Source organism: Trichinella spiralis, assembly GCF_000181795.1.
Source record: "Trichinella spiralis strain ISS 195 chromosome Unknown Scfld6, whole genome shotgun sequence".
Taxonomy (NCBI): Eukaryota; Metazoa; Nematoda; class Enoplea; order Trichinellida; family Trichinellidae; genus Trichinella; species Trichinella spiralis.
The window spans coordinates 2,271,453-2,295,928 of NW_003526945.1; the positions used below are offsets into that span (position 1 = coordinate 2,271,453).

At 33.2% G+C, this 24,476-nt stretch overlaps 6 protein-coding genes across 6 annotated transcripts; 3 read left to right on the forward strand and 3 right to left on the reverse strand.

The window, feature by feature from the left end:
- The first annotated feature begins 421 nt into the window (after positions 1-421).
- Positions 422-1,917, forward strand: Tsp_08184 (oxidoreductase, short chain dehydrogenase/reductase family). Its single transcript, XM_003373545.1, has 2 exons — positions 422-766; positions 1,423-1,917. Exons 1-2 carry the CDS (start codon positions 422-424, stop codon positions 1,915-1,917), a joined length of 840 nt encoding a protein of 279 aa, XP_003373593.1.
- Positions 1,918-2,689: 772 nt separating this feature from the next.
- On the reverse strand, positions 2,690-4,497 carry Tsp_08185 (abhydrolase domain-containing protein). The gene is made up of 3 exons (XM_003373546.1): positions 4,340-4,497; positions 3,016-3,528; positions 2,690-2,915 (listed from the first exon to the last, which is right to left on the reverse strand). The coding sequence occupies exons 1-3, from the start codon at positions 4,495-4,497 to the stop codon at positions 2,690-2,692; spliced, it is 897 nt and encodes a 298-aa protein (XP_003373594.1).
- A 1,979-nt stretch (positions 4,498-6,476) lies between these two features.
- Tsp_08186 (period circadian protein) lies at positions 6,477-13,753 on the forward strand. Its single transcript, XM_003373547.1, has 9 exons — positions 6,477-6,562; positions 8,701-8,806; positions 9,669-9,877; positions 10,673-10,779; positions 10,862-11,121; positions 11,396-11,721; positions 12,045-12,196; positions 12,317-13,006; positions 13,596-13,753. Exons 1-9 carry the CDS (start codon positions 6,477-6,479, stop codon positions 13,751-13,753), a joined length of 2,094 nt encoding a protein of 697 aa, XP_003373595.1.
- A 1,487-nt stretch (positions 13,754-15,240) lies between these two features.
- Tsp_08187 (conserved hypothetical protein) lies at positions 15,241-15,771 on the reverse strand. Its single transcript, XM_003373548.1, has one exon. It carries the CDS (start codon positions 15,769-15,771, stop codon positions 15,241-15,243), a length of 531 nt encoding a protein of 176 aa, XP_003373596.1.
- A 5,661-nt stretch (positions 15,772-21,432) lies between these two features.
- Positions 21,433-21,762, reverse strand: Tsp_08188 (hypothetical protein). Its single transcript, XM_003373549.1, has one exon. It carries the CDS (start codon positions 21,760-21,762, stop codon positions 21,433-21,435), a length of 330 nt encoding a protein of 109 aa, XP_003373597.1.
- A 487-nt stretch (positions 21,763-22,249) lies between these two features.
- Positions 22,250-23,156, forward strand: Tsp_08189 (piggyBac transposable element-derived protein 3). The gene is made up of 2 exons (XM_003373550.1): positions 22,250-22,253; positions 22,519-23,156. Exons 1-2 carry the CDS (start codon positions 22,250-22,252, stop codon positions 23,154-23,156), a joined length of 642 nt encoding a protein of 213 aa, XP_003373598.1.
- Positions 23,157-24,476: the final 1,320 nt, after the last annotated feature.

Below are 24,476 nucleotides of genomic sequence, written 5' to 3' on the forward strand. Positions count from 1 at the left end.
AACAGTAAAGCTTAGTAAAAAACCAAAATTTGACAAATAGAATGCATGAAAATGACAACCAGTAAAATTTAGATTCCCAACAGCGCGTAAAATTCATCGCAACAACAACTAATGAAATTTAGCCGCCGTGTAAACCAATAAAATTTAAAACCAATCAGAGTTCTATGCAAAATTGACAACCAATCAGAGTGTGAAGCGGCATGTCTTTGATGTATACTCTGGGTCTACCCTGTTCAAAAAATGATAAAAAATTAAAAATCTGAAAATCAATTAATAAATTTGGAAGCATATTGAACTGTAAACATATTATCATAACTTCCTTGTTTTTTACCTTCTTTTCCAATTTTGATAAATGTTGTTGATATACAAATGATAATACCTGCAAATCACAAATTACGTTCAGTTATAACACAAGCGAGCCATGAGCGAGACCAAGCAATACGAAAGAGTAATTCTTATAACTGGATCTACTGATGGTATTGGACGTGAAACAGCTAAACAACTGGCCAAAAATCCAAAAAATATGGTCATTGTGCATGGGCGTTCATTGGATCGATGCGAAGACACAGTGAAAATGATTTTAGCAGAACACCAAGACGCAAAAGTTGAGCACGTTGTTTATGATTTTAATAATATGGCGAATATTCCGAAAATGGTAGATGAAATCAAAAACCGTTTTCCGAAGTTGAACACAATTATCTGCAACGCCGGGGTACTTCTGCCTGAAAGAACTCTTTCTGGTGATGGTTTGGAATTAACGTTTCAGGTTTGCTCGCAGTTTCAATTTTAATCATTTTTAGTCATTTTATTATAATCAAGTTATGTAAATGTTTTATATTATTTAGATAAAAAGGGTTTTGTATTACACCAATTGACTTCATGAAAAACATTTATTTTTCGTACAAATACATCAATTTTTCTGTTCAGTTTTTTAAATTTCATTGTCGTTTATGTCAATTGCACTGTCGTAGTTGAATTGCAGTTTGGTATAAAACTGAAAAGCATGCAAAAAAGGGAATAATACAGAATAGTGTATACTTTTTTAGGTAATTTTGATTTACATCGTCTTGCTGTTTTATATGTTTTGCTAAGCAGCACTTTTTATGGCTTCATCTGGTTTTTTATGTTTACAGTATAGTTTAATCGATAATACAGTAAACTTTTTAACGCTTTTTGCTTATTTGATGAAAAACAATAAGCATTAATGGATGTTAGTTAGTTGTTTCTCTTATGTTTTATGCCATGTGTATGCTATTTTGCATGAAACATTTTACCTGAAATGATATTTTATAATAATAATAATAATAATAATAATATAACTGTCACTATATAGTGTAGTTATATGTAATTTATGGCCAATTTCAGATTGTTTGTATGTTTGATTCTAGTTGATGATTTTTGAGTAATTAAATGAATATTCAGGTGAATCATTTGGCTCACTTTGCGTTAGTTTGCCTGCTGCTGGATACAGTGAAGAACAATGCACCATCTCGATTAATTATGGTTAGCTCTCTTTGCTACAATTGGTTCAGCATAGACTGGGACGATTTGATGGGTGAAAACGAATATGAAAAATATATGCAGTATTCACGTACCAAATTGATGAATCACATGTTTACTTTTGCACTGGCACGTCGCTTAGCAGGCACTGAAGTTACTTGCAATGTTTACGAGCCGGGAGTAGTTGAGACGAAGCTTCTTCGAGCAGGCGGCTATCACGGTGCTCATCCGATCACAGGTGCAAGAACTGCTGTTTATTTGGTTGAATCGGAGGAAGTTAGCAACGTCAGCGGTGAGTATTTTGACCGACGTCAAAAGAAGATTGAAGCCGAATTAGAAAGCCGCATTGAAAGCATTCAAGAAAAATTGTGGGATGTTAGCGTCGATATGTGCAAAAAGTTCTCTATCATTATATAAGAAGTTAATTAATGGAAACTACTTTTCTGGGAATTTCATGTTTAAATGGAATACTTTAGTTTAAAGGGATAATGGTGAAATGTTTATTCGCGCATTGCATATTATTGCATTACATATTCAATATGGAATATAACATGATAATATTTAATTTGATTTGTGATTTTTTAGAATAAAACGTAGGGAATATCCTTTGTCAATTTGTAAATACTACAGAGAATGGTTAAACTTCCATTCATCAATTTCGCTTTTCCGGACGCATTAGAAGAAAGATATAACAAGCATGAATAACCAACCAACTAAATACGTTAAGTATTCGATTTATTAATACTGAACAATGTTAAACAATACCGTCATACGATAACTGCGAAAATATAAATGTACAATGTAAGTATGAAGAGAAAATTTAAAAATTTTGAAGTTGTAAAGATGGATGGAGCAAATCATTTTCAACTTTTGCATGCGTTTCAGTCAGAGCAAGTGCAATTGCTGTTGCAAATCTTTGTGCACAGGTTCGACTTTACAATCACTGTTTATCTTTCAACGTATATTCAAAATTGTCGCTTGACAATATGTGTTTACTAAAGATCAGCTAGCAGTAAACAAAATATATGTCACAGAAATGTTAATATATGGAATTATTATAAATGAAATTGGTAAAAATGTGAAGAAATTATATAAACGGCAGGAAGCTTAATCTAAAAATTAATAGAAAGAAAAAATGTAGACGTGTCGTTGGATAGTGTGAAAGATATCAGTAAATGAAGTCAAGATTTCAGTGAACATCTCCGCCAACTTCTACTTCAATAAACTGTCTAAGACGATCCAAATAAGCCGGACTAGTCTCGACATCGTTATGACCGGCGCCGTGAACCCAAAGAGGTTCAACTGCTTTTGGACAGCGTTCGTAAATTTGCAAACCGTGGTGGAAATCAATCACCTCATCTTCAGTGCCATGAATAACTAAAGTTGGAGCTGACACTTTTTCTATTTTCTCAATGCTAAATAAACAAGAAGAAAAATGCATATTCGAGACAAAGACAGTAAGTATTGTTGATAGTCAGATGTAATTTCTATTTTAAAAAATGCAACTCTTCAAACCTGGGAAATGCGTCGAAACACCATGTACGGTTGGTTTCTGGAAATGCGACACGCAAGCCTGACATCAACGGCGAATGAAGAATCACCGCCGCAACGGCACATTTCGATGCAAGATCCACTGTAGGCACAGTTCCAATACTCTGTCCGTACAGTATAATTGCATCGTTAGTAATATTGTAACGCTGACGCAGCGCGTTTAGAGCGGCAGAAATGTCAGCGTAAAGATTCTTTTCAGACGGCTTTCCACTGCTTCGACCGTAGCCAGAATAATCATAACTGAATATATTGCAGCCCACACGCACTCCCAAGCTGTAATAAAACGAACACATTTGACCAAGATCAACAGCATTGCCGTGGCTGAATAGAATCACATATTTCGCTCCGGGACAACAACGCATGAACATGCAAGTCAGCTTATTGCCACGACTTGTGCGTGTGTAGAAAAATTCCATTTGCCGCATCTCCTGATCGCTGAACGGCCATTCCGTGCGATCAACCAAACTGAACACAAGTCTGCAACAACAAACTCAACATTATCATGAGGTGGAAAAGATGGTATTCAATGAATATAACATCATATATAACTTCTAGACGACTCAAACTTTCAACTCTCAATGCAATTAAAACTAAAATAATGTAAAACTGTCAGTTCAAATGCAGATTACGGCGCTACGCTGCTAGTTTATACGAATAAAACCTACAGACACAAAAGTATAACGGTATTACAGTAAGAACATAACCTGCTCCCAATCGAAAAGGAAACGAAACAGACAGCGACATTATTAACAGCTGTAAACAATGAATTTACATGGTGCGGATACGGAAACGTTCAAGAACAGATTCCAGTCATGCCGGAGGCAACAATCGATCGGCAGACGCCTACTCAGACACGTCAATATGGATTTATATTGGTGAAACAATTTACGCAGCTGACTTACTAACAGTGCAATCTTAGGGCGAACGGATTGCACGAACACGGAATGAAAAATTCTTAACGCCCCAACTACCTCATCGACTCGCTTGTCAGTATGACATGCTTTTGCTCAAATTTACCGAATCAAACCACAAACAAACTGAACTATGTACTTATAATTGAAAATCAAGCAAATACATTTAAAACATCAACTGAAAACACCGACTTGCATCAGACAAATATCACTGCTTAAATTAACGCTTCGCTTTTTTCAATAAACAAGTTAATAAAAACCCAGCTTATATGTTGCCCCAAAAAAGACAGTAAAACACTGAAATGTTAAAAGAACACTGATCTTTGAGCAAATCAATTAAAATAATAAAACGCAAAAAGCGAAAAACTGACACTCACCGATCATCTGATGAATCATCAGGCGTTAAATTGTAAGAAGGCGTGGGTGGCATGAAAGCTAATTTTGCAACAATCGATGATGGGAAAGGTGGACAGCAAAACAAGCAACATAAATCTCGAAATGTCAGCTGAATTGAGGAGGTCGTAGAAGAGGCCATTGTTCTGAGCGAATACTTCGTCCTTCCTACTTGCAAAGGACAGACTGATAAAGGCTAAAATACAATAATAAATAACTAAATAACAAACAAATTACTAAAATATAATTTCAAGTAAAATTTAATAGGAAAAATTAAAATTTCAAACACCTCCAACCATACATGAAAAACAATCAAAGCTACAGTATGGCTAGTATTGAACACAAGTACATTTACAGTACCCTCATGGAAATTTTCCTTAAAAGAAAATATGAATATCATTGATTGTAAACAGTTTTTTAAAATAAAAGAATATAACATTGATAACAGTTCTTATAGGTTTTACAAAAAGAACAAAAAGTAAATTATCAACACAAAACGCATCAAAGAAACAGTAATGGCTTGACGAGCGTTGCTCTTGCGCAATGTGATTTTCCTGTTCTTTTGGGTTGATCAGATGACTAGGCTGTCTGCATTTATTCATACTGTTATTTTGTACTTCTGCATTGATAACATTTAACTTTAGTGAAAAAAACTATGACGGTGCTTTAACTAAGAATGAATTGTACAAAAAAGCAATTTGCGAAACTAGTTACTTGTTTTATATTTTAATTATTTAAAATAAAATATTTCACATTTATTATGAAATTAACGCAGAATTGGGAAATCTGTTTATTTTACTTAATAAATAATTATATAATGGTGTGCTCTTTACATAAAAATGTTTCCAAATCAATGCACTGTGAACAGTTCATTAAGTTTCTCAAAAATTTTCATTCTGTACAAAAATTGGGCAACTTTGACTAGAAACTAGGAACTCGACTTTCTCAACTATTGTTAAGCAGAACTACCAAGCATAAAGCTTTCTTCAATTTGGAACAGTTTATAAGTTCAATGAAATCATCCCTGAATGTCAGTGTACCTATGTAAACACACTGTAAATTATATAAGAAGAAAGAAGAATGGCAAAACATTGTTAGAAGCTCTAAGTTATTAATTTTTGGTTTATTTAAAACATTGAACTGTAGTTTTGGCTTTATGAAGGTTCAAACATCAAGCTCAACAAGATAAAAGATTTTGTTTGTTTTTCTTCAATGCGTGTGTTTGTGTGTTCAACGTGCAACATGAGAACCCTGTTCCTCTTGTCAACTTGATGTATCTGATATGAAGAATGCATGGAGAAGATAACGTTAGCTGTGTAAACGGAGGCACCAGCTTCATTAAATGAAAATGCATGGCCAACCAACGCTGAAATGTGAAGTTTGAGAGCGAAAGCAAAGAATACGTTTAAGGAACGAAAGTTGCATTTTAAAGAATGTCAAGAAATATTAACAAGCCAACTAAATCAAGGTTACATATCTTGGTAAGTAACTTATCTTACTTATTTAAATAAAAGCTTTGTGTCATTATTCGACAGCATTAAAAAAATAAAAAGTGGCAGTTTATTTCACAATCAACTAAGCAGTAAAACAAATACGACTACCACGAACTGTTACGTGGGGAATAAAGTTACTGCCCACAGGTACAGCGGTTGAATCATTGTGTTTATCAAATTTCCTGATCTGAAATAACAAGCTGAAATTTTACGCCATTACTTCCGCGTATCGTTATCTTGCTATGATACTTGGACGCGTTTGGTAATAATTAAATGACAACTTGTGAAATAAAGCGCAGTTTGAAAAATGCTAATTTAGATACGATAAAAGCACCTTTTATTTACATTAATCCAAAATTAGCATCAGCTTTAATATTAAAGAATTATTTTTTCCTAACAATAAGAAATGTAACAACACTACCGTTGTCTTGATACGTTTATTATAATGCCTTTAATGTATTGCTTGTTCATATTTCTGATTTTTCTATTATTTCTATTTGCTTACAATTTAGGTTAAGTTGGGTAGTTAATTAATTGATTACATTTCTGTTTGATTGCTGTTTAAACTAATGAATTCTATTTTCTCAAAATTCTCTGAGAATCAGAGTTAAGGATTAGATGGTGCTTCATGCCTGCTTTGCTTGGCCAACAAAAAACTCAGAATTTCACTTATCCACAAATAAGTATTGCTTTCTTACGGAAAGTGCCGTTGATGTATGTACTGTGCCTCGGTTTAACGTGAAATAACTTTTAATGAGTAAGTGAACACGAGTAATCGTCAGAGATAGCACAGCAGATCAATCTAATTGCCGAGCCGCCTGATGGATCTTCTGCATTATACTGCCTTTTGATTGATGTTTAGTCTCAGGCTTATCTGTTGGCGTTTTGCCAATATTCATTTCTTCAGGGTATACGAAATTTTATTTATTTCATTATTCATCAACACTTATTGAAATTGTTGATAATTTTTCATTTTAAAGCATTTTCGATTCACATTTAAATCGCTTTGTTTGCGGTTGATAAATCTTGAACAATTGCTTAGCGACACAACTATCTATGCAAAGTGGGATATCCATGCGTTTTACACGATCCATGGGAAATTAAGTAGTGATTAGATTACATCACACTTTCCACATTTAGTAACTTCAGTCTTAATCACTAGCAAAATGGAAATCATACAGTAAAATAATGCTGTGTTTTATGATGCAATGGTAATGGCTGCTTTTATTTCAGTATTGCAGTATGATGGCTATTATTTTAGTAAGTTATTTCTCTGCATTGAATGAATCCTCGCATCACACGGCTTCAACTGCAAGAATCTAAGCATTTGCAAAACAGTAAATGTTATGCTATTTATTTTAAAGTATAGGGCATCGGCGTCAGAGAAACGCAAACTTGAATGTCCATATATTCTACAGTGTGAATTTAGCATTCTCCGGTACTTTATTTCATTTGCATGTACGTGTGAGTATTAGGATAGGATTGGTGATTCTTATCCTATATTGTCTCACTGGATTAACACAATACTAACATCCAAATAAACAAAACCTTCACTCTTTTTTGCAGTTTTCTTCGTTTTATAGTTTAATCAATAGCGGCAGTACAAATGTTCAGCAAACGCATGCCGTTGTAATTAGGCCTCATTTGAAAATTGCTTCATTTCGCACAAATCATAAGGTTTTGATATAACGATGTAGGAGTTTTAAAACTATTCTCTTTGGTATGGTTTTTATTTCAATGAAAAGAAAGTATGACTAAATGATACGCTTGTTGTTTTAGTATCCGTGGATACTGCTTTAGTAATTAAAAAAATTTTTACATTTTATGGTACCTCATTCACAGAAATGCAAAAATAAATACTAAGCCAATGTTGACGCGCAAATCGAGATGCTACATACTTCACATGATCTATTGTCTTATTATTTTATTCTAATAGAATATGCAGCTTTTTACTTTTTGAAAAAAAGTGAGAAGAAAACAAGCAGCCCAAGTTTTTGCATTAATTTATATTTTTAAGGTTTGAAATGTGATCTGAATCCAATGATATAAATAGTATTACATGAGGCATTGGAATTATTATACAATTTTATAAAATTGATGAAATTTAAACATATTCAGTAAGCAAAAGACAACGCTTCATTAAAAATACAATGCATGATTGAATGAAATTAGATAAATATTTCGGATTTACTAATTTTTCACATTTCTGGTGCAAGCATTTTTCCATTCTGTAAATATTAAATTAGTCTAGTTATTTGTATATTTAATTGAGTAACAAACTCTTTATTAGATAGGCGAATGTATTTGTTGTCGTTCTTTTATTCTTGAAATTGCATTTATTTTATTCTTATTAAAAGCTGAATTTTACAATGTTTCCATTGATTTTTAACATTGAATCTTTTCGATGAAACCTTTTTCATAGATTTTCAATTTGTTTAAAATAATGACTTTAAGATAAAAAGAATACAACCCTCACATCTGCTAATATAGCTTACCTTGCACAATATATATTAGTATGATTTGCGCAATTTTCATAAGTACATAGCTATAAAGTAATTGAACATATAATTAATTAGGTATAAGATTAAAAATTTAATATTTTGAAAATTATAAAATTTGAATAAAAAATAACTGTAAAGCTAAAAAAACTGAAACAAACGTCTGAACTGCTAATTATAAGCAGATTTATTAGATATTACCAGTTTTGGTATTGCTGTTATATTGCTTATTGAATAATGCATGCAGCAACTGCGTGTCAAGTGACCTTCTTTTCTTGTACTCAGCGTTACAAAGCAATACTGGCCGTGTCATGTTGCTGTATAGTGTTACCTAATTTTTATTGCTAATTCCAGGCACTGCCAGTCATATAGATTATCAGTGCTGGGAAGCGCTAGGCTCAAGCTGATTGCCACTGCCATTCTCAACTGTTCATGCTACCCGGTGTCAGCAGTAACTATGGTATTACAATGTAGTGCATATGAGGCGAACTAACGAGGAAAACGGTGGAACTGATATGGCAGAATCTTCATGTGACTGGTGAAAGCAACATGAGAAGCAACGACAGAAGTAAGGTAACAGGATTTAAAAATCGAACTGATTGTATTGTCATTAAAGAAGCTATGCAACGGTCGCAGCACAAGTCCACCGCACTCAACAAACATTTGAGGTAAATTACATATGTATGTATATTCAGTTATTATGTATGGTGTGTATGTATTGATTATGTAATGTTGAAGGCTTCGTTCAAAGAGCAATTTCAACAGAGAGCTTCATAGCGGCTTTCGTCGATGTTGGCGTCAGTTACGGCATATAATATACAAAACTGATTCCAATCCGTCAGAAAGTTTAGCTAAGATGCGTGATTTGGAAAATTTGCTTTCCTGTTTTCAAAAATTACCTGAAATGTTTAAAAACTTCAACAACAAACTGCCGTTGCATCTTCATTTTCAATTTTCATCACTTACCAATTATGGAACAAGACTTTCAGTTGAATTACCAGTAAGCTTTTGTTTTGCTTATTCATGACACTATTTCGAAAAATAAATCATTTGGATTTAATGTTTAAATATATACTGAGTGATTTGACACTGTTATGAAAAAATGAATTTAATTAAATTAGTACTTGACAATGCTTCACTTAATGTATATTTTAATATATGCTGTTATTACCATTTGGGAAATTTAAACTAATAATTTACATTTTATAATAAATTTAAAGATACATTTAATTTTGAGAAAATGCTTATTATTGTAATATGTGAAGTATTTAATTTCTTGGTATATTACTACAGACATAATAAATTAAAGGTGATTTTTTTAGGCAAGGAAAATTGAAGTTGAATTCAAAAGTAATAACGTTGCTAGCGTCATATCTGAAGTAGTCTGCTTAAATAAAGAAAGTACAATTTTAAACAAAAACATATTTGAAATTCTCCAACCAGCTGACGTCCCTGTTTTCTTGTTTTGTCTGCACATTCTATCAAACGCTGAAAACAACAGTTCAGTGATTTACTGCTGTTTGAGGATTCAGTAAGTAACTGTACATTGCATGTACATTTAACTATTTTAATGAATTAAAGCTAAGGCTTGCTTATAGGATTTATGTCATGCTAATAATGTCAAAATATTTTACAGAGTAAATTTTCTCTGTAAAATATTTTGACAGACTTTAAAATTAATTTTCAGAATTTTCAATGTTGTATTAAACTTTAACATAATCAATTATTATTTATTTTTGTATACTTTAATTGTTCAGTAAAACTTCAGTAATTAGTTGCTGATTTATTGTTTGATTAAAACTTGTGAAAATGGCTATGGCTTGTTATATAGTATTTGTATTATTCACTCAGATTTCATGCTTTATTTGCGGTACTGTGGACTGGTGCTGAATAAAAAATATTCACGAATAACTTTATAAATTTTATTTATGAATGAAAAAAAATGCATTTATTAAAAAATTCTTATAAGAATTGATAAAAACAGACGCTTTTTGCTGAAATTCACATTTTACTTAGAATTGAAGACCGCTACCAACCTTTTCAAGTCGCTGTTCATACCATGGAAAGTGCAAGCAATATCAGGAATCGATTTTGTCTATTTCTGTATAACATAGAATCAAATTATCAAAAAGGTAATAATTATATTATAATGTTTTAAACTTTGATTTATTACTTGAAAAATTAATTATGAAAAATTTTAGAAACGAATAAATTCACGTATTTCTACACAAAATTTTCATCAGATTTACGTTTCACGGATGTTGACGTCGAGTAATATGTGTCTATAATTTACACTTGAAGAATATTTTATTACAGCCTATTTTAGATGCGTATGCTGGTGGGGCTATTTGTTACAAGACCTTATTGGAAAATCACTATTTAACTATATTCTTCCAGAAAACATTTCAATTGTGAAAGAAGCTTTAGAAATGGGTAAAGCAAATCTACAATAATTAATTTTTTCATATTTATCTGTGAAATTATTATATGAGCAAATTTATTTTTTTTGTTATAGCTGCCAAACTAGCAGGAAAGCCTGTTTTTGGTAAGCCGTATCACTTTTTTATAAACAATGGTGATTCGATACTTATGGAAAGCGAATGGATAGTTTTGCTTCATCCGTGGAGTAGCAAAGTGGATGCAGTGCTGGCTAAGCATCGGGTGCTTATTTCACCAAAAAATACTGATATATTCACTGAAAAAATTAGAAATCAAGCAATAGATGAGGAAAAAATATCTGAAGCGCAAAATTTTTTGATGGATGTATTTAGTCAGGTAATTAGAAATTTTATTCCAACTAATTGCAGCAATTCTAAAGAAACGAGGATAAGATTGTACAATGTACTATAACCAAACTGAAAAACCATTTAACTGAAAATATATTTTGGAAAAAAGCAAACAGTTTAGTGTCTCATCCGATTAATTTTGAGCATCCAAATAATTAATCTGATTTACATTTACACACAGGGAGCATTTATTTGTACTAAGAGTAAAATTATTTTATTATTATTCAGTTGTCCTTTTTTTGTAATTTTAAATGAAATCATAGGTCCGTGTGAAATCTGATCGACTGAGCAACTGCTGTACATCTAATAATGATGAGCAAAAGAGTTCTTACAGTTCTTCACCACCTGAAGAACCAAGAAATGTAATTAATAATTCACCGGTTGGAGAATCATTACACCAAGAAAATTTAATTGAATCACTTGTTGAACAAGTTGCGGTTAGTGAAGGAATGTTTTCTTATAAAGGATACTATGGAAGTCCAAACTTTAAATCATCATGCAAAACGGAATCACTTTCGGACTCTCCACCTGGTAGCTCTGGTTCATGTCCATCGTACAATCAAATAAATTTATTGGAAAATGTAAACAGGTGATAGATTTTATTTATTTTGGAAAATTTTATTATTTTTATTGTAGATGTTTTATTAGAACTGAAAATGAAGAAGTTGCTATGATTTCAAGTTTATTTTTAACAGTCTTCTTAGATAGGTTCATTTAAATATGCAGTTAAAGATGAATAACATATTAAAGAGACATTAATAATTGTATATGTAATGAAGACACTTTCCTATTGTCATTTCATATGAAATGCAATTGCAAAGCAAGATGTGTTTTAAAGTATTGTATGTCATAAAAATAATTTATATCTAATGAAATATCAAATGTGAAAAATTGCGAAATGATTTTATTTAGATACTTTAAAAGTCAAACAGATCCGATTATTTTACATGAAGAAACAGTTCGAGAATGTCACAGATTCACCAACTGTGTCGAGCCTTCTGGTGATCAGCTTTCACTCTTTTTAGAAAAACCTCAAGTGATGAATACTCAACTAAAATTGGCGAGTAAGTGTATTATTATATTATATCTGTACTACTTGATGAAAATGTGAAGCTATAAAGTTTTGAAAATAATTAATCGTCTGTTCAGTTGGGTTCAACTGTTTTTACAAAAATGCTTTATAGATATTCCTTCATATAACAAAGCATTTCTTCCTTTAACTCCGGAAAACTTACGATTTTTTAACGAAGAAAAGAAGCTTCAGCTAAAGGCGTTATGGAAAGATCGATTTGCATCAGGAATTGCAGTAACATCATTGCAATCTTTGAAAAGAAAAACAGATGATAATATAGACGAAGCAGGAAACATTGGGTATAATTTGGACTCATTTTGCAAATTGGGACGTTATTATATGCAGAGACCCGCTTCCACTCCAGTCATATCTAAAGCAAATCTGTCCCAATGTGATCCAGTTAATGCTAACATGGCATCTTCAGTGTCACAGATAGTAATGAATGGAAACGATAGCTATTCAAACTACTACCGTTCACTGGGACCAACACCAGCACCTCCAGCAGGGCAGAATGTATTAATTACAAGCACGCCACTACCGCAGTTCAATGTTAATATGGAAGATTTTTATTCCGCTAACTTCAGTGGTTTACTAAATCCCGGTGCAGTCAGACTTCCCAGTGATGCGCTTCGAATCTGGCAGGCTAATGTAAATTCAAATAACGATATCAAAGATAATGATCGTATAAATCGAAATCCTGTTGAACATTTTACTGCTCCTGTTAAAAGTGAAGCATCTTATGCTTATCGATCAGTAATTCAGCACTACCCTATAAAGTCAACAACCAAGCAAGCTTTCAATGGTGAGCAATCCGGTGTTTCAGAACATTAAGTAATGATGAACAGTTCTGAATAACTTTCATAAGTATTAAATTAATGCTTTTTATATTGATACGTGAATGTCAGTTAAGTTTTTTTTTCTTTTTCTTTTCTGTTCATATAGTAAAAAGCTACAAGAGAATAATTAGTTTCTGAACATTTAAATTGTGTTAAATTATTAATCTTTTAACTTTTTGGGAAATATTGTTTATGATTTTTAAAAATCAAATTTTTCATCAGTAACCCCTGTATTTATACGGTCATATACGGTTCATATACGGTCAATAGCAGGCAAAATAACAAAGCATTTTGCATAAAAAGTTATGCATGAAAGAAATATGGAAATCAAATATTTTTGGCTTTTGTAAGATAGTGAATGCTTTTGGGACCTGTGAGTCAAGAAATGAATCAGGAAAGCATTTATTTCTGAATAATACAGTGTCAGCTTTACACTGGCAAAGGCAAAGGAATAAAGAATGAATAATGCGTGGTGAGTAACGAATGCATTCATATTTGTACTTGCACATCAATTTGTGTGATTTTAAATTTAAAAATTCTATAACTTGATTTCAGTAGAATTAGGGATTGTGCAACAGAATTGCAGTTATTTTCTCCACGCCATATGCATATATGCAGTATTTGATATTCGATTTGATAGTAGAGAATTGGTTTTTCGTTTGATGTACTTTGTTCTTATTGCTTATTGCATTACTTTTTGTTTGAAATGGTAGATACTTAGGGAAGTGAAAGCAGGCTTTGTTGAAATGTTTAAAGGCAAACCGGACAAATAGAATCTAGATATATTATCAATAGTCACAGTACTTGTTGTTTTCTTTTAGTTTCTTACAACAACAGTAATAGCCAAAAGTTATGAGGAAAATCGAATAGCTGATTTTGATATATGTATATATATATATATATATATGTGTGCAAAGATAGTTTTTTAAACTATTGTGTATATTTTTAAATAGTAATGTTTTGTAATGCAGATTTTAAGCAAGTTTCTCTCCATTAGCAAGCTACTTGACACTGGTCGACCTTGGAATTGAAATTTTATCAAAAGGTTTGATAATTATGAAAAATATTGAGCTGAAGTCGAACTGGTTCCTTTGATAACCACAATTTATTTCATTAATAAAATTATAACAAGTAATGACAGATGACTTAATTCTTGCAGGACACTTTTTATAACATTCTGATTATATTTTATTTATTTAAATAATTATAAATTATTACAGTTATTGATGAAAAGCAGTGTGTAATTGAAATTTTTTACGTGCATGCAGTTCAACAGGTTTTCACATCTAAATTTTGCATCGAGAATTGTTTGAACAATAGAAGTGAAAACTGTGAAGAAATTCTACTTCCAAATAAAACCATGCCGAATCTTATACAATCGGCACTGTAATAAGTCTTTCCTATTTATTTTTTGTATAACAGAATGAATAATTATTGGAATTTTATTATCAAAATTTCTGAATAAATTTATTTATTTAATTGGCCGTGAATGCATTTTCAATGGAGAAAGGTTGTGCTCTTTTCAGTACTTGGAAGTATTAAAATTCTAATATAAATAAGTAAAAATTAAACATAATAAACTATATGAAACTAGAGCAAAATGATGATTAAACTCTTAAAAAATGTATACATGATAAAATATTCTAATTTACAGTATTCAGTTGTTAGTATTGTTTGCATGACATTGCATAAGCTATTGTGAAAAGTGCGTTGAAAATTTCAAGTAAGTTTAAAATATAAATGTTACGATAATTGAATTTTTATTTTATTATGAAACTACGTATGATTAACGTCAAAAACCTGAAGAATTGACCACCAGGAAGAAGAATTTACCCAAAAAGTGGTTTTGCAAAAAGTTGAAAATAACAAAACAGTAAAAAGCCTGTTTACTGACTTGAAATCAGCAACTAAAATCAGCACCTGAGCATATTCGAATGCAAAACAAGGGTTCTAAAGAAATTTACCAAAACAACAAACAGCTGAACAAGCTGTTGCATTTTTAAACAACAAAGTAAGAGAAAAAGCAAAGTATTTTTTATGAATATTATATATGCATGCATGTGTGTATGTATTTGTACGTGCGCTTTTACATTACAGTGGTAAGTTATTGTTCAAATGAGGCAGCTGGTTGGAAAAGGCTGACGCAGGATGAGAGAACAAGAAAGTCGGTTGTAGTTGTAAATTTTCATTTGAAAAGTGATCAAACCGCAGAACCACGGTAAGCCGCTGGAATAGCAGGGATGCTTGTCGGTGTAGTCTGGGCACGTTCCAATTGAAAGGCTTTTGTCACTTCGGAGCTAGCATGCGAGCTGACACTACTGTTAAGATATTCCATTTTATTTGCACCTGAACTGGGTGTTTTTGACACAGGACGTCGATTATCCATATAATTGTGATTGTTGTTTTGGTGAAAATCTTTCGTCCGGGCAAATTCTCTCACTGGCACTGGGAAATGATGATTGTTCGAAAGGTCCACTTTGTAAATTTCATCCGTACGGAAGCCTCCGTCGCCCATTCTTTCCGAAGGAGGCCATTTCTGCATACTGTACCACTTTTTCCAGTAAAACAAATAAAACAGCGTACCAAGAATTGTAAGAAAAAGTAAGCTAGCAACAGCGCTACCCAGCGTTACTCCAACTTTATATCCAATCGATTCGTCATAACCAAGTACCGGACAGACAAGAAGAAGCAAAATTATTTCAGCTGAGTCGACAAGCCCGACCTTGGCCATGATGAGCAAATAAGCCTAAAATCAAGCAAGAGCATCAATTTAAATTTTGTAACTTTATGAAAATAGGTCCCAACAGAACTGCACATTATTTAAAATCCCCGGGGCACTGACTAACAGGGTCAGCTTCATTGCAATCAACAAACTGGTCAGAAATTAATCGGTCACGATTGCAGTTCTTCAAATTATGCTATACATAATAATACTTGGGAAACAGCGGTGATGCGGTTGCTTGGAAACCGACTCAATGCTAACACACTGCACTGCTAATGATAACAGCAGTAATGATAATAGTGGATGAAAATCTTAGATGCTCTTTGCAAATTCAGAGAAAGGTCAGTGTGACAAAGTGACCAGCCGACATCGATAGACTGAGCGAGCGTTTGGGGGTTTTGAGATGCCAGCCTAGCTTTCACAACTAACTGCCTACGCTGAGAAAGCAAAACATCACACATCGCTATTGATACTGCTTTGGACCAGTTATTCAAGAATGATCCGGTCGAAGTGAAGATAAACAGTGTGTGTGTGTGTGTGTGATTCAAGCTAATTCTCAGAAGAATCATGTTTATCTGGATGATTGTTCAAAGCTAGTGCATCAGAAAATAAAATTTGGATAGAATTCAGGTAAAATCCCAAAATATTAACATCAATCAATTAGCTGAATATCTAATCTCATCTTATACTATAATTTATTTATCAAGCATACAGATCATTGTTCATTGTTTGCAATTAGCAAAATAGCAAAAACATTTTTGTTCAAGCAAGAAGTAGAAAAAGCTTTTCATTAAAAATAAATACACTGTGCAACAGTTTGATGAGAGCGACAACAACAGCAACAACACAAATAACAAGAATTGTCAAAAATAAATCGATCAAAATGTTTTTCCAGTCACTGGTCAAAATTGCTATTTGAGAAGTACTAGAGTTGCTGAAAATGCATCTTAGCTAACGTGGTAAATAAATAAATAAATATATATTTATATAACCCAACCAGCTTATTATTGTAAATTATGAACAAAAAATGTATTGCATTAATAAATATTTTCAGTGCACAATAATCGTGCAGGAGGTTTATTGGAAGCGGAAAATTATTTGCAATGCCGTAAGGAATAAACAAGTGGTTTTCTGATAGCATGGTTCAAAATAGTGCTCAACAGTGAACCAGATTTTTGGAATTGCAATTTACAAGTGAAGTGTGGAATAATTTTTTGCCGTGCAAAACAAACACAAATACTCAAGACAAAGATCAAATATTGTTTAGATATCAGCTAGCCATAAATTAGCATCTTTTCAAAGTTTCAAGAAGAGGATTGCAAAATCCACGGAAGAGGAAGTACATTTGGAAAAGCAAAATTGAAGAGATCCCGGAAATAAAAATTCCAACCGTATAATCCAAGTAATAACTTTTTTTATATGGCTATTGTGAAAAACATGAAAAATACTGTAGAATTTTTGACAATTGTAACAAAATTATTTAAGAGATTTCGTCAGAAAATGAAGCAATAAAATAAATGCTTTGTTACCGTGAATTTTGAAAAGAAGAAAATTGTATTATATTGAAATGATTTATGATATGATCAAAAATGGACCCAAGAAACAACAACAACAACAACAACAAGACAGAACCCTGGACAAGGACATTTGATACGTATGTTAGTTATCACGTTTTCAATCAAAGCCTGAAGTCAAGTGTTAGCATGTTGTCATGACAACACCTAAAAATAGACAAACCAACAACTGCGCAAGCAAGCAATCAAGCAACTATTGTACATAATTCGAAAAGTATTTTACAAACTGAATTGTTTTATTTTCACTATTCAACTTTGCATATGAAAAGTTAAAAGCTTCAGAAATTGTCTTTTCAAAAGACGAAAAGGTAACGACGCTTTTTAATGTTCAACATTGTTCAAACCGTCGACCTGATCTAGAAAGTCAAATTGATTATTTATTTATTTATTTATTTTATTTCTTTCTATTCTATTATTATAAAAGTTCCTTTTTTATAGCTTAATTGAAAAATAACAATGATGATGATTTTTTTCTGTCCAAAGTAGGTACTACTGATCATAGGGCAGTATTCATTCTATAATAATAGAATATACAATTTATAACATTCGATGTCAACAATTGGGAATGTCTAATAATTCTCTGGAGAAGCTGTAATTGTTGCATTGTGTTTTTTTAAAAGAATCTAAACCAAGCTAAATACAATGCTTGCTTGCATTTTCAATATCGCTTTTACACGAAAATAAATGCTCATGAAAATTATATAATTGAAAAGTGAACAAATGAGCTATAGTTCATGCATTTGCTCTGTTATTGTTGTTATTTGTTTTTTTGGGAAAGCTGAAAAGATTTTATTTATAAATTATAATAAAATAGAAATGAAATATTATAAAATTTTTTTTGTTTGTTTTTATGAGAAGTGGAATGTGTGAAAATTTAAAAAAATAAACCAATAAATGAATGATTGCTTTATGCAGTGAAGCTATTTTACCAGTTTAACTAGTTTGGATTGTGCACAAGCCCAGTTTACTAATGAATAACAAAAATTTTCATCAAAGCCGCTTCTCTATTATGTAAATATTAAATATTTCATTGATGAGCTGAAAATTGTGTGTGATATTCATTGAAAGAGATGAAACTTCAACTGTATTACAGCATTGCAATGGCATAATCATATTACACTGAAAGGGGGATATTGTTGTGCTTGGAAAAGTGGTATGATAAAATACGTCGATTAAAATCGCCAGGCTAAGTGGTCATTGTTGTTTGGTGCGTTGGGAACGTAATTTTCATTTTTCAACCTCAGCATGACCTGTTTGCTATTTGCCAATGTGAAAGCTACGTTGACAGCAGAGATAGAGCAAGATGTGCAAGTGGAGAAGCAGGTCGCGCCGCGCCCACCGACAATGATAATTCGCCGAGAGCAATGACATTCCAAAAATTTTTAATAAACCAGCCTTTCTCTCACTCTCTCTCTCTCACTGTCTGGTCATCAAACTGAAATTTAATGAAACAATAAAGCTTGGCTTGAACAAAATCAAAAATAAAATTGCCATTTGCCTCTGAACAAACAACACTAATGATAATAATAATTCATCAAATGTTACATGTCTACTTCACTTTTACTTTTTATTTCAACTTTTTTTTTTGAATGATTATAAAATTGCATAATTGTGTGCAATATTTGTTATAGTATAAATATGCAGCATGGAGGCAAAGAAGAAACGAACAAAATATTTAAACAATATCATGCTCTGGTTATTGAATATGTTGATAACATCACTGGCCAGTGGGGATGATGTAAAGAAGAATAGAAAAAAAAGTAGAAAACTCACTTCAGCTAATTAGCCAACAGCAACAACAACAACAATAACAACAACAACAGCTATTGGAGAATTGTTTAAGCAAAGCTAATGAATTAAAAATAATATTTGAATAATTGATGATGATGATGATGATCAATTCGATGGAAAATTGTTGTTTCAAGTTGTGCTGGTGTAAAAGAACGCGACGCTTGACGTTGGAATAGCTGGACTGAAGTGAAATCGACCACTGTGTTTTCAATCGGCTGCAGTTTGCTTGTCAGTCAGAAATTGACCGTCCATGCTTTGTATTGGACTATATTGCACGTTTGCAACCGGTTTCCTTGGATGCAACGTAAAACTGTTTTCACGTTGTATGTATGTAAAAAGGACATGCATCACCGTCATCATCTGCAAATCTGACTCATCGACGACGCATGTTTGCAATTGTTAGCAAACATCAGCACCAATTTTCCCATACCGTACTATTATTGTCAACATCTCTGACGGCAAACAATTATTTATATTTTGCAGTTGATGTTGTAATTTCATTATTATTATTATTATTATTTAAATATCATATCTACTTCTCGATTGCAAGAACAAAATCCATTGAAAAAATACCACTAATTCAATCTCATCATTCTTCAACACAATGCTTGCAAGATTATTTTTTGTTCAAGTATTCTTAACATTTTGGCAAATTCATTTTAACAGCATGCTTATTCAAATAGACACATATTAATCCCTATCCTAACAATATACAAACACAATATTTCAAGTATTTGCTGAAATATCACATTTTTCGACAATTCTTTTTAGAAATAAAATAGAGTTGAACAAAAAAATTACAAACATTAACGGAAAACAAATTTCATTATTCCAATAAAAATAGCTGGAGATAAAAAACTGATGAACATTTTTATTGACGATAAGAAGACGCGCCCAATGAAGACCAGTTGCACTTTTTTCGATTATTTCATTATCGTTTAAAAATATGACTGAAAATAGATATTGCTTCTATAATATAATAACATAACTGAAATAATGCTGTGTCTATAAGTTTTGAAATTTCACGTCTAAATTTGTGCGTAGTTGTTTGGAAATCTATTCGCGATGTTCAGTACTTATATAGTAGCCATTCAAATTTCAATTTTTTCAGTCACATTTTCGAGTATGTGGTGGAAAATTTTTGGAACCAGTGAAATTTACTTGCGCTCATGATCTTCACAATCAATGCAATTAAAAACCAATAAAATTTTCAGAGTCGTGTCTTTGATAGAAATTACGAGCCTAAACCGTTGTTTCAATCAATAAAATATTTTCCATAAAAAATTATTGAGAAGCAAGTCGATTTTTTTTATTCAAATTTATTTACTATTGCGTTAGCTGTAGAAAATAGTCGTATGTTTGTTCCTAAATGTACTTTTACTGTAGAAAGAAATACAGTATGGTGCTAATTTATTTATTTCTATGGTCAGTATTTTCTGGCGCTGCTGAGAATTGATGTCAAGTATGCTCATTTATTATTTTTCATTTCAACTTTTACAATTCACCATTTTACATTCACAGATATGTCCAACGAATGTATATGATCAAATTACACAAGATTTATTTCCAGTCCGTGAAATATATTATTCAAAATTGAGAGTCAATCAGAATACACGAGCAAAACGTTTTGCTCAAATGTACAATATCTAAATATTTCGATACTGACTGCAGGACACAAATTCAAATGGCAAATGAACGTCTTGCACAAACACCTTACTAATTAGTTATCACCCAGCTACCGGCGGTCATGCGGTACTTGATTTTCACGAGCAGGGACAGTACAAGGAAAAGAGTGTTGGCGTTGTTGTTGTTGTTGTTGTGATTGCTGGCATTGTGGAATAGTCTCGTTTGGTCGTCTGGGGTGTGCTTTGTCAGGCCCACCCATGGTCGGTGGTATTGGATGGCAAAGAATTTAAATTATTTTTCTGTTTCATCTTCTATTTCGAAGGTCTTCTATCAAACGTAAAAGAGGCCGCAAGATCACTGAAGATGCACTGAACGATTCGATGCGTATGAAATGTGAAGAGTCTATTTGGCCGGCTAACCTCGCTACGTTACAATGGACGCTTGTCCGTAAAGCCATGTCAACAAGATGCATAGGTGCTTGGTGCTGTTTCACTTTCCGACGTAACTTCCAGAGATGGACCCCAAAACGTGGCCAGTTTAATTGAAGGACTTCATCTATCTGCATAACATCCCGCGTTAGAAAACTTTGTCTTAGAGCAATCCCTACTGAATGATGCTTCCCCGGCGAAGTTCTTTCCTGTAAACACAACCTGGGAAATTTCAGTGGATGAGTACAATTTCATATTTGTGAGCATTTATGGATAAGAAAGATGATTGTTGGAGTTGGTTGGACATTTCTACGGTTTGCTTCAGCGTAACCACTCCTCAGTCGAAGAATATTCTGAACTTGGGCGTAGAGCTTGCGTGATTCAGAACGTAGCGTTTTGCCCAATTCTCCAGTGGACCATCGTCGAAACTGCTTCACTGTTCTGTCCGCATGCAGGAATGGTAAACTTTGGCAGAGGCATGTTGGATATCGATCGGTAAAACGGAGGAGACGTTCCGTGAACGACGACGCGGAAATTTTGAAATCAACAAGATCGAAAATGGCCGCTTGACCATGGACCATTCATTGAATGCCTTAGTTAGGAAAGTGGAATAGATTAAGCAGGCAACTGTACTTGCTAAGAAGGTCCACAGCTACGACAAAGAAACTGTTTGAATACGACGATGACTACAGAACGCTGGGAAGAACAAGAGTTGTAATTGTTTCCTTGGTTGAATTCAGGCAAATGTTTTGCTGAGGTGTTTTTACACCAGCAAAATATTTTGCAAGGCAGGCTCCATTAGCAAAGGAATGCATTGGAAGAACTGTGTACGTGGTATGAACATATGCCCAATGGATATCAGATGATTTCTATTCACTTGTAATCATCAGTTCAGGTGGAGGAAACTTGTTGAGAATAGATGAGAATGCATGGACAAGAAAGAAGTTTTGCCTGAATTTAACCCTTACAAAATGGGATGTTGACATTTTCTAATGCTGCATCTGTGACGACGAGCAGGAACAGATTCTGCACATTGCAGATTACCAAAACTTGTCTGCAGGTGACAAGATGAGTAAGTGTTGGAGAAAAGCATTCTCCTGACCTCTAGTCTTTGGCAGTTTAGGCGGAAGCTCTAGCCTACGATAGACCTGATCGTTAGAGCGTGTCGCTGTGACGTCATTTCAGTATACATAAAGAATGCGCTATCTATTTTCACTTCACTTAGTTCTTCCGCGCACAACTGCATTACACGGTCTTTACGTTGGTAGCTTAAGCTAAATAAAATTCATCAGTAAGGTTAGCCCACTGTACCAAAGGGGAATGATCGCCTTCTGCAGTGTGGTATTTTTCATTGGCTCTCGGCATTGATGAATCTATGGTCCCATACTATGGTCGGCGAAGCTCAAAGATTTTCATAAGGGGAAAGCCGATTTGCATGGGCTACAAGGTCTGGATGTTTTGTGGTAGAGATGGTTATCCTTACCACCTAAATATCCATCAAGGAAAGGAATCGGCATCTGAGAGAGCGCCACACAGAGAAAGAGTTGTCACGAGGATGGTGGATGATGGTCATTGTCAGTTACTCATGTGTGTAAAACATCACGAAATGTATTTTGATAATTTTTTCACCAGTTATGATACGTCGAAGAAATTATCTGATCTCAATGTACGGGCCACGGGAACAGTTCGACTGAACCACACCGGAAGTACTTTTGAGTTTTTGACGTCGAACAAAGAGCTCATGAAGCTTCGGAGAAATTCGTATGATTGCTCCTGTGACGGGAAAGTGTACATCGTGAGGTGGCATGACAACGCAGTCGTCACGGTGGCCAGTAACTGCTGGCAAACTTATAGACGACTTCACACAGTGAACCAGCAGGTGGCTTTCGAACGAAAGGATGTGAAGCATACACGCTTCATACAAGCTTATAACAGCGGAATGGGCGATACGTACTGCTGCTCGACAAGCTGCTGACTGTCTACCGTCCCACCACGTGAAGGAAAAAGTGCTACTGGCCATATAATAATGACTAACTTTTATGTTTGCATGTTGTTGGATTTAACTGACGCCAAATTTTCGTACCCACAATTCTACACGGATTGGCTGTAGCGGCTCGATTTGCTGAAAATTTTCAGTAAGTCGAACATCGTCATTCTAATACAGTTCAGGTTAATTTACTTTCGCAATGCTCATCGTGTAATCATGCAGTTCTAGCTTAACGTGGCTATGCACTACAAAGCAGCTGAGATTACTTGTACTGGCAACATTTGGTCGAATTGATTTGTAATTTTTCAAACTTGATCTGCAATTGATTGAGAGCAGTCGTTTGCAGATTGTGATTGAGAATGCATCCATTTCATTTTTTGTTTATTAATTTTTATTGCATTCGTTGCTTCAACATTTGTTATTTGTACAGTTTCACTGCGTATTGTTCTGTTGATGTTTGCTCTTATCAGTATCCATGGATAATTATAAATAAGAAATAAAATTTATAATGCAAAATATTGGTGTTGTTTTGCAACTTATTCATTGGCAACTATGAATAGCCGAATTAAATCATTTGAACTTTTCCAAATCAGTAGTCAATTTTCAGTTGTGAAGAAACTAGATATATGAAAAATTGCTTGTTTGTAAACGTATCATAGATTGAGAGAAATTATGCAATATTAGATGAAAAGTGTAATTCATTATGCTCATTTAAATTAATTATTATTTCAATATCGTTTGCAATGAATAAAATTGCGCAATTAAAATTTTTTTAATTTAAAGGTTTCTGTATTACAAAAATGAATCTCAGGTACAAATGTTATTAGAATCAGCAGCATTTCCTGGGGTTATAGGTTGAAGTGTTTGCATAAATATTGCTAAAATTGAATTGTATTTTATACTATCAAGCTTTCATGTTTCATTTCCTTTCCTGCTAATCCCACTAAAATCGCAACATTATGCAACTTTTTTGACAATATCTCGGCAAATACGCATTTATAAATCGAGAGACCAGGTTTGTAATGATCATACTTATTTCTGCTGATCATTTCTAACGCTTGCGCTCTAAAAATATGAATCTGACTGCGTATACAAAGTAATGATATACCCATTGCGGAATAGCAATGACGAACGGAGAGATTCGCACAAAATTAGCGCATTTTAATATAATATCTGAGCCAAGAAAACGTACTTTAGTTTGCCAAAAGATGCATCGATGCACCAGTAGCGAATAGAGGAACAAATAACATCGTAGGTGCTTGGAACTATCTAAAAATCAAGCAATGGCCCTCAGAAAGCTGGAAGATC

Excerpts from the sequence above, each read along its gene's own strand:
- Tsp_08187 (XM_003373548.1), bottom strand. The coding sequence starts at position 15,771 with ATGGCCAAGGTCGGGCTTGTCGACTCAGCTGAAATAATTTTGCTTCTT.
- Tsp_08185 (XM_003373546.1), bottom strand. The coding sequence starts at position 4,497 with ATGGCCTCTTCTACGACCTCCTCAATTCAGCTGACATTTCGAGATTTA. Across the intron at positions 3,529-4,339 it reads GATGATTCATCAGATGATCG|ACTTGTGTTCAGTTTGGTTG; the intron begins GTGAGTGTCAGT and ends TTGTTGTTGCAG. Across the intron at positions 2,916-3,015 it reads TGTTTCGACGCATTTCCCAG|CATTGAGAAAATAGAAAAAG; the intron begins GTTTGAAGAGTT and ends TTGTTTATTTAG.
- Tsp_08188 (XM_003373549.1), bottom strand. The coding sequence starts at position 21,762 with ATGGTCCATGGTCAAGCGGCCATTTTCGATCTTGTTGATTTCAAAATT.
- Tsp_08186 (XM_003373547.1), top strand. The coding sequence starts at position 6,477 with ATGCCTGCTTTGCTTGGCCAACAAAAAACTCAGAATTTCACTTATCCA. Across the intron at positions 9,878-10,672 it reads TACTGCTGTTTGAGGATTCA|ATGCGTATGCTGGTGGGGCT; the intron begins GTAAGTAACTGT and ends AGCCTATTTTAG. Across the intron at positions 11,722-12,044 it reads TTATTGGAAAATGTAAACAG|ATACTTTAAAAGTCAAACAG; the intron begins GTGATAGATTTT and ends GATTTTATTTAG.
- Tsp_08184 (XM_003373545.1), top strand. The coding sequence starts at position 422 with ATGAGCGAGACCAAGCAATACGAAAGAGTAATTCTTATAACTGGATCT. Across the intron at positions 767-1,422 it reads GTTTGGAATTAACGTTTCAG|GTGAATCATTTGGCTCACTT; the intron begins GTTTGCTCGCAG and ends ATGAATATTCAG.